The 9,061-nt window shown below is 37.2% G+C and overlaps 1 protein-coding gene across 4 annotated transcripts in view; it reads right to left on the bottom strand.

The window, feature by feature from the left end:
• Window positions 1-883: 883 nt before the first annotated feature.
• The window catches only part of ATXN7 (ataxin 7), a 1,461,623-nt gene continuing 1,453,445 nt past the window's right edge, over window positions 884-9,061 (bottom strand). For all 4 annotated transcript variants that reach the window (XM_044077985.1, XM_044077986.1, XM_044077987.1 and 1 more), the window contains one exon: window positions 884-5,085. In XM_044077985.1, coding sequence (XP_043933920.1) covers window positions 5,068-5,085 — 18 coding nt within the window. In that variant the 3' untranslated portion in view covers window positions 884-5,067. The remainder of the gene's footprint in view (window positions 5,086-9,061) is intronic.

Here is a 9,061-nt window from a genome sequence, read left to right as displayed (position 1 = left end):
CCTACCCTACATGTTAAGGAAACAGATCTTCAATACCTCTCTGTTTAAAAAATAATCTTAAAGACAAAGTGGTATGAATGAAAACTTGCTTCATCTTTTGTTGCCACCCCTTGCATGCAAGTGTGTATATACTTAATTTTTACATGCAATACATCTTTACCTGAATGTACTCGCATTAAGGTTATTCACAGAAGGTAGCAGGGCAACAATAAAAATATAATAAAATGGTATAGGGCCTAAAAAGGTACAGGGTCTGTCTGCTAACAAGGCAACACTACTGCTGAAAGGTTTATCTTCATTTGCCAGAATGGCATATACTCGAGTAATTCCATGCTCGATGGACTTCAGCAACATGTTGGAATGCTGAAGTGAGGTATACCCGACAAACACTGAACCTTGAAACTGCCTACCCCTCTGGACCTTGGAACAAGCATTAACATGGGTCCAGAAGGGGGCGAGATTGGTGAATTGGGAATGTCAGTGTTCAGCATTCCTGTCATTCGGGATTGTAGGACGTCGTGCAGGTGGACTCAAGCACATGCCATTCTGGCTAATGAAGGTAAACCCTGCTGCAATCAGTCTTGGGATATAAATTCAATCATCAAAGCTAAAGGTGGGTCATGCAATTAGATGGTCAAGGTTCAACAATTTAAAATTTATCTCTTTCAGTAGTGGTACATTCAGACCAAGGAATATAGAGTGATGTAATAGTAAAATCCAAACTATTATAAAATGTAGCACCTAATTCACCTACATATAAAAAATACAAACTGAAAAGCAGGGCACCAGTCAGCAATGAAATGAGGAGTATCCACTGCATAGAGTTTAATGGAAAGCCTAAGTGGGGCAAATGTTTTTTTTTTTAGCTGCCAATGAATTTTATTTATTACTCTACAGCTGCTTTAAATGGCTGAGTGAATAACTCTACAAATGAGAGAAAAACCAAACAGGCTAAGCAACTTTAAGAAAAATGCTTTGTTCTAGGTATAATTGATAGTTTTTGTTTTAAATGTATGCACTAGACTTGAGGAAAACTCAGTCCATGACCAACTATGCAGATACTAAAAGAAAAAGCAGTGCAGCATGACACAGCATAGGTATAAAAAGCTGTGTTTCACATAAGAGCTTTTGAAGAAATACAAAAAAAAAAAAAAAAAAGATCTAGGTAAATCTACCACTATACGTGAACATCTAGCTACATGCCAAATGGTCTTCTTGGCTTCCAGAGGGGAAAATATGTAGCTAGCACTGGCATGACTCTTGAGTATCACTCCGTGGTATGTAAATTTCATGATGTCCAATTTTATACTTCTAAACAGTCATAAAATGTTTCCTTTTATCTCTATGATAGCACTATCTTATGCAGTTCATGTCCTTAATTTCCTCATCTGTAACCATGCCATCAGAAGTACTTTAGCAGGTAAACATCTGTCTGTCACATTCAGAGGATTAAAAGACAAACATAATGGACAGTGCTCAATACAATTAGTATAAGAAATGAACAACAGGTTGGATGTACAAGATGTTGCTACATTTCATGGAGCACAGTCTGTCAATGTGGAAGCTATTTTTTATGTATCTTTCCCAATACATGTTCTTCTTTCATTAAAGCACAGCTAAAGCTAACATAAACCAAACTTAACAGAAAACATGAGAAACTGTCTATGAAGTCAGTGCCACTTCAAAATAAAATGCTCCAGAAAATTAAAGATGGTAGGGAGGGTCCATGGAATGGACATTTTGAGAAACTTTGCAAGAAACAGTGTGCAACGATGTGCAATCTAACTTGTTATAGCAAGAAATATTCCTTGCACACAAAAGGAAATGCTGTATTTGGTGCAAACTATTTTGTGCAACATCATGTTTTATGGATTAGATTATGAGTCTGTTTAAATACCCAAGTTTCTCTACAAAAAAGCTGCCTCTTTTGATCACCTGGCCCAGGAAATTCACTAGGTACCCAAGTGAGTGTAAAAAATTATTTCACCAGAGTGTTTCAGAGGCACAATGGGATAAAGACCTGACTACGGTCTAGGTGATCAGAGTTTGAATAGTGGCTCAGGCAGGTGCTGGGGAAGATGGGTATGCTCATCCTTGGGAGGATGGCAGAGCTAGCAATGTGCTACTGCAACACCTCAAAGGAAGGACTGTAAAGCACATGCATGGTCTAGAAACGTGCATTAGGCCCACCAACCTACTTCTGGTGCTGGTCTTTCATACAGGTGAGGAAATGTGTACTCACATGGGGAATACACTGTGTACCTCTGTAGTGACGTGGGTTACATGTCTCCCCAGCCACAGTCAGGGTTAAGCCATTACAGACACTGTCAGGATGCTGCCAAGGGCATAGAGTTCCCTCAAGGCTGCTCCATTCATGCAGCTTTCGTCCTGACCCTGGGTAGAACAAATGGGGCAGTGCCAGATGAGGGGAAATTTGAAGGCTGGCATGCATAGGGGCAAAGATCACAAAAGTGAAAAGAAAGCAATTTTAACAAACTACTTCCTAACAGTGCTTTAAACAGATGGAGTGCAATGCTCTCTTTCAGTTTCTAAAGAGAATTTGGCTGCAGAATTCTGTCCATATTTGTTTTTAGTTTCTATTAAAAAGCAGACTGCAGAAGACTGAATACAGAAAGTGCTATTAAATCAAAGACTTCAAACAAGCTACAAACTGGGGACCTACTAAAACAGCATGTACAGGATTAGATACAAGTATGGCAAACATCAGGACTTGCAAACCATTAGATTCCAAACCTTCCTTTTGGCAGTCTCTTCATATGCTTCACTTACTCCAACAAATTTTTCTTAAAGTCCTGTGCAAGTCTTTGCTAGCTTAGAACAACTATATTCAAATAAAATTTAATGATCAGCTTTTTACAGGGACCACAAAAGAAAACTACAACTCACAATTTAACAAATGGCATACATTACCCAAAGAAAACACCAGAAGCTTTTCTACTGCTTTCTTGCTGGTGTGTATACAGAGGGATTTAGAAAAGCATTTTATATATAATTCAGGTATTTGCCATTAAAATGTCACTTGCACTGAGTTGTCCATGTGGATTAAGTGCCTGCAGACACAGGCCTGTGGTTTCTGCTTGCCTTCTGTATATGACAGCATAAACTGTCATCTGAACATAATGGTTATCATGATCTGGTACCCCATAGTAAACCATATATTTTAAATAATGCTAAAATAATGCCCAACGTAAGTATTCCTGAAAAGCACTACTAACTGGAATATGGGATGCAAGATCAGCTCCAAAGAACCAAAAGTGGGAAATGCTACATTTATCTTGCTTATTACTTTCAGTCATAAACTAACCTAATTTGATCCAAGATTTCTGCTGTTTGTAATTAACCAAACCTGATTCCCCTTGCTGCAGTTGGTCTCATTTTTATGAAGAAATACATTCAGTAGCAAGTTGTGTACTGACATACTGAAATTAGAACAGCAGCAAATGAAAGACAAAAGCCTGCTCACCTCTTCAAAAATAGTACTAAAACTGCCTACTATCACCCAAGCTAAAGAATGGAGCCAGGTCACTAAAGAGCTGGGTAGGATAAAGAAGGATTAAACACTAAAGGAGGTTTCACCTTCCCAGAGAGATGGATGGGTACACATCCAGTGCTGGACAGAACCCTGACACAGCCTGGAGGTCCACAGTATTCACTGATCACCAACAGTTCAAAGAAAGAAAATGCACAAAGTCACTGCATACTCCATCACCACCAAGAAAGAGAGAACAAAATGTTTCTTCAAGCAAAAGTTGCCTCAGCTGGACAATCACTGTAGCTGGGAAATGATCCTAACCTAAAAGGGAGACTTGATCCAGAAGAAAGCACTATATCAAATTAAGTTATATCTAACATACAATTCAAAGCAGAAATGAAAATGCAAGCACCAAAAAGTAAACAAACAGGGTGACTAAAGAGAGTGAAATCTATAAAATGAAACATTGCAGAAGGCAGTGTAAAATGTAGAATAAAATGAAGGGACATTTCTGGTGAGGAAGACGCCCAAGACCTGACCATTACTGAAGTAATGATAAAGTTAAAAAAACTTTCAAAATGTTGTATAACATTAACAATAACAATTCTGTATGCAGCTAGAATAAGATAAGCTATCACATATGAAAGTTTTAAAGATGTTAGTGCAGAAGGGTAGTTGGAGGGGAAGAAAATCTAATTCTTACTTTTTTAAACCGGTCTACATTTTTCATTAGTGTAACAGTTCCTAAAAATAAAGATGCACTACAAAGTGCCTACCTCTCTGAATACTGAATCAAGCCTTTATAACCTGTCTAAAGAAATGGTATAACATTGTACAAGATCCTTTTTTTAATTATTTCCTTTTCTAGTGTAAAACACAATTTTTCTCCTATGTCATGTTTCCAGTATTTTTAAACTGTTCATTTATTATAATGCTTACTTGTACTTGCCTTTTCAGCTCTGTTACATATAAAATAAATGCATCTGAACTTCTGACGACTTCTTATTCCAGGCTCCTTTAAAAGGCCAGGCAAATGAATACAGTTCTGCTTTAAGCAAATTATTAGTCCAATTTCATGGCTGAGTTGTGCTAATATTTATTAAATAGAAGCACTAATGTTAAGAATACTACAGCCATTTTTAACCCTTCATTTGGTATTCTTAACAGTAACTATTGGTCACTGTGCTAAGTCATTAGTGTGAGCAAAACCCATAGAAGGGGCTTAAAACACTGTTTTGCCCAGGCCACTTAGTACCAAAAGTAGCAGGAGATGGCAATTGGTGGTCTCTTGCATAAAACTTTCACTTATCTGTACTTCACAGTCCTATGCATTCATAACACTGATTACATCGGCATGGCTAAAATTCTTCCAGTGTCCATGTACAGTATTGATTGCTATAGACATGGCTTCAGGCAATTCCTTGCAACTGACATCTCATCAGATCCAGATCTCCACACCTGAGGACAAAAGGAAGCTGAGATAACTTAAAGGCATCTTGGAGTCCGGCATGCCAGCTGAAGTCTCTGTAGTGAATCATGTCCAGTTCTGTTCATTTCCACAGCAGTGCCAGCTGTCAGGGTCGTGCCTTTGGCTGTTTCAAGAAACAAACATTATTAAACCAATATTAAATATCATTTAAGAATCTGAAAAAAATCTATAAAATTGACAGGCAGAAAAAAAAAACAGAACACACTTCTCTAAGTCCAACCACTTACATCTAAGAGAAAACTTCAATTAACTTTATGTTTACTTTTTTCCCTTGCCATGACACCACTAAAAGCATTTAGGTGAATAAACATAATTGCTCCTTTGAGTCAATCTGTACTTCATCTGCCTCTGTTATTCTATTCAAAACCTTAATTTTATATTGCAATAGCCTCACAATCTGAAAAGTGGAGCAACTGTGACTTTACAATGCAGTACTACTTTGGTACGGAAAAAGCGACAGGAAAAACAAACAGGTGCAGAAGCAAAATCCCACAGCAAAGCTCTACCTTGAGTACATATATACCACATACAACACTACAATAACTGATGAGATTAAAAAGAATACACTAGACACTTTCATCCCTGACAGAGCATTTAAAATGCAAAACATATAACTCTGAAAGCTAATGGTAACTCTTTTGAAATGCAAACTTCAAACTTAAAAAAATGCAAAACTGCTTTTAAACAATATTATATACGTATATTGTTTTACTTAAGGTAAATACTACAAAATAAAAATTAGCACAGCTTTTCGAGGTTATGTATGTAAGCTCAGAGTTAAAACACTTGCCAGTATCACTAAAGTTGAAAAAATTACCAGTAATAGGGGAGTGCACTCTGATTTTAAGTGCATATCAGTGTACCAGCTAACATACATGCTTATTAAAAAAAATGTTTAAGTATATCAGTTATTGGCAAGCTTAACAGCTGAACATTTTTTTGTATGCTTTTACCCCCAGTGTCTGTCAACTACAAGCGTCCCCAAGCAACTGGCCCACTCATTCTTCACCAGGGTGAGGGTCGACTGGGACAGACGGTCACACAGACAGCCATCAGGGTGCTATGTATTTTTTGTCCTTTTCTCCCAGGCTCTAGCTGCACACAGACTGATAGAAACTGGGGTGCGTCAAGTAATGGGACATTCATGGAGGATCCCCCCTCATTCTTGCAAGGGAATTTCAAGTTGACCTGACACTTTTCCTTGAGTATAATCAGTGGAGTTCCTGGTTTCCACTAGGGAGACTGCATTGCTCAGTGCGCCTCCAAGTGTGTACAAACCTCTCACCCCATCTTCATAGAGGAAAGTGTGTCATATACCCCTTCACTCCTCTCCCTTCCTGCCTGGCTCCTTCAGTGCCAAGGCTGCCAACTGAATCCCGGTTAAGCAAAAGAAAAATAACACAAAAGGTATCGAAAATCTGAAGGGAAACTATGCCAATAACCTACTCCCTGCTCATCTTAGCATTAGTGAGAACCCCTGCAGATATTCAAACAAAACTTGCAGCAGAACTTCAATACAACCTGGAAATTGACTTTCAAGATGGCTGCACATTGAGTAAAAGCTTATTTCTACTTCTCCCAGTGTGAAAATAGAAACATAGCAGAGAAAGCCAGTGGACCTGGACTTATGAGTACATTTAGTTAAGTGGCTAGTAAGTGCACTGTCTGAATGCTAGGAAAAAAAGAAATACAGAAGGAAAAGCAGCTACAAAAGGTGACAAAAAACACTGACTGGGAAAAGTACTGTAGATGTTGAGCAAAAAGAAGTGCAAGCTCAAGACATGACTTCCAGCCAGTAACCTTCAGAAAAGTATAAAGCGAATGCACACAGACCTGACTAAAATAAATAAAACACTGATGTAGTTTATCAACTGAAACAATAAAAGGCTGGAAAAATGGAAGAACCTTTAACGAAATACTCAGTTCAGGTGATAAAGCTGCAAAACTCAGAGGTCTAAATGAAGAAAAGGCTGGCTGAACATGAGACTGTACAAGAGATGTTTAAAAAAATAATAGAATTAGAGGACAGAGCATACAGGGAAAACCTGAGATTGTCTGTTGTATCGGAGAAGCTGAAAGGAAGAGACTTGTTAATTTCAGGACAGCACAAATAAGCAACTGGACTGGTATTCCACAACAGGAATTGTTGACTGAAAGGGCACATTGTGTACATGCTCCAAACCTGGCTATGACAAAACAACCTAGACCTTTAATAATAAAAAAAAAGTGCAATCTTACCAGCAGGAGTTGTTGAATTTGACAAAACTGTGACAGAAGGACAAAGTACTAAAAGCAGGAGACAGCAGAGTTTTTGTGGAGAATGACTACTCACTGTACACCAAGCAGAAGAGGAATAAATTGATTCCATTATTTAGGGAATGTGAAGAAGCAGGCATAAGATTCAAACTGAAACGATACCACCAACTGTAGGCCAATACCAAAGTAGTAATAAAAGAAATTTAATAAAAAGTGAAAGTCAAATACACATAGATCTTCTCAAGATAAGATTCAAACTGGTCTATCCAGCTATCTTCAAAGTATTTTTCCCTGAAGGAGCAAAACCATTTTTCGATGAAGTACATACTAAAGAAGAAACGCAAAACTTTGTCCAACAAAAAGTGAGCTGTGAAACAGAAGGAGATTCTGATTCTTGTTCTTCTGGTAATAAAGACCACAGACAGACTGTGCCAGTGAAACCTTTCCCATCATTTCAACAGAAAATGCTTAATAGGGGGAAAAAGCACGAGCTGACTAGAAGAACCGATAGTGCACTGGAGATGAAGCAGAGACAGAGTTATGGAGATGAACAGGAGTAGAACAAGAACATTTGGAAATACTGGACTTTCTTGGGCTTTGTTAAACTTGTACAGGAACAACCAGGAACCAGAAGACCATCAAAAAGGAGAATGAAGTCCAAGCCGAAAAAAGAATTTATTGCAAACGAACACCAAACACAACAATTTACCTAGGTTTCATCCTAACACACGGACTTCTTCAGAATACTAAAGCCTGCATAAAGCCACTCATTATATAAGAAAAATTACACACATAATTTAATTAATTACAATAATTGGACAACAATCTATTAACTATTGAAATAGTTTCTATATAATGTTCCCAATACAAACATATTAAAATACCTAATACTAAACTGTAATACAAACAATAAGGAATAAAAACACCCCAAAAAACATGTTATAAAATTGAAAAGTAAATGCTGAATGTACAACACCAAATACCTTAATTAATTATGTATGTACGTGTATATAAATGTATTAACCCTTACCCGTGATGTGTTTAAGCTTAAGCACGGGCTTGATGGTGCAATAATCATTAAGACCAGGGAAATTTTGTGCATTCAATCTTATTTGCCATTTTAATTCACTTAAATCCAAGTGTACATCTAAAATCCTACCCTGTTGGTCACAATTAATCTGTTGTAAGACACAAAATTTAAAAGAGTGTTCAGTGTGACCAACAATATGTCTAGCTAAAGCATTGGTAGTCTTAAGATGTTTAATATTTAAACGATGTTCCCTAATCCTCTCCCTAAAAAGCCTACACGTTTTGCCCACATAAAAGGCCATACAATATTGGCATTTGGCAAGATAGACCACATTCTTGGTATAACAATCAAAGTGTCCCATGATAAAAATGTGGTAATCATTCACAACTAAATTACGACCAAGGACCCTACTTGTGGAAACACCTTTGGAAAGGGACATCTTTCAAAAATGTCTTTAAATGATAAATCTTTCTTATAAATAAATCTAGGTATCTTATTAAATTTGGGTCCAACATTTTTATCCAACTGTAAAATGCCCCAGTTCTTACCAACCATCCGTGCAATACAATCAGAATCCCCATTATAGGTCAAAATAAACATTAATGGTGAATTCCCTAAAAGGTGTGGTGTAGTGGGCACTACACAAGATATGATGGCACTATCAGAATTGAGAACAGACTTGTAAAAACCACTGTCCCTTTTGTTTTTGACCTCATTAAACAATTCCAAACATAAATTTTTAGGATAACCTCTATTCAAAAATAAAGAAATCATAAAATTTAATTCATCCACA

Source organism: Protopterus annectens, chromosome 7.part0 (assembly GCF_019279795.1).
Source record: "Protopterus annectens isolate FY-2018-M chromosome 7.part0, PAN1.0, whole genome shotgun sequence".
NCBI classification, from domain to species: Eukaryota; Metazoa; Chordata; order Ceratodontiformes; family Protopteridae; genus Protopterus; species Protopterus annectens.
This window is presented reverse-complemented; position numbering and strand designations above follow the sequence as displayed.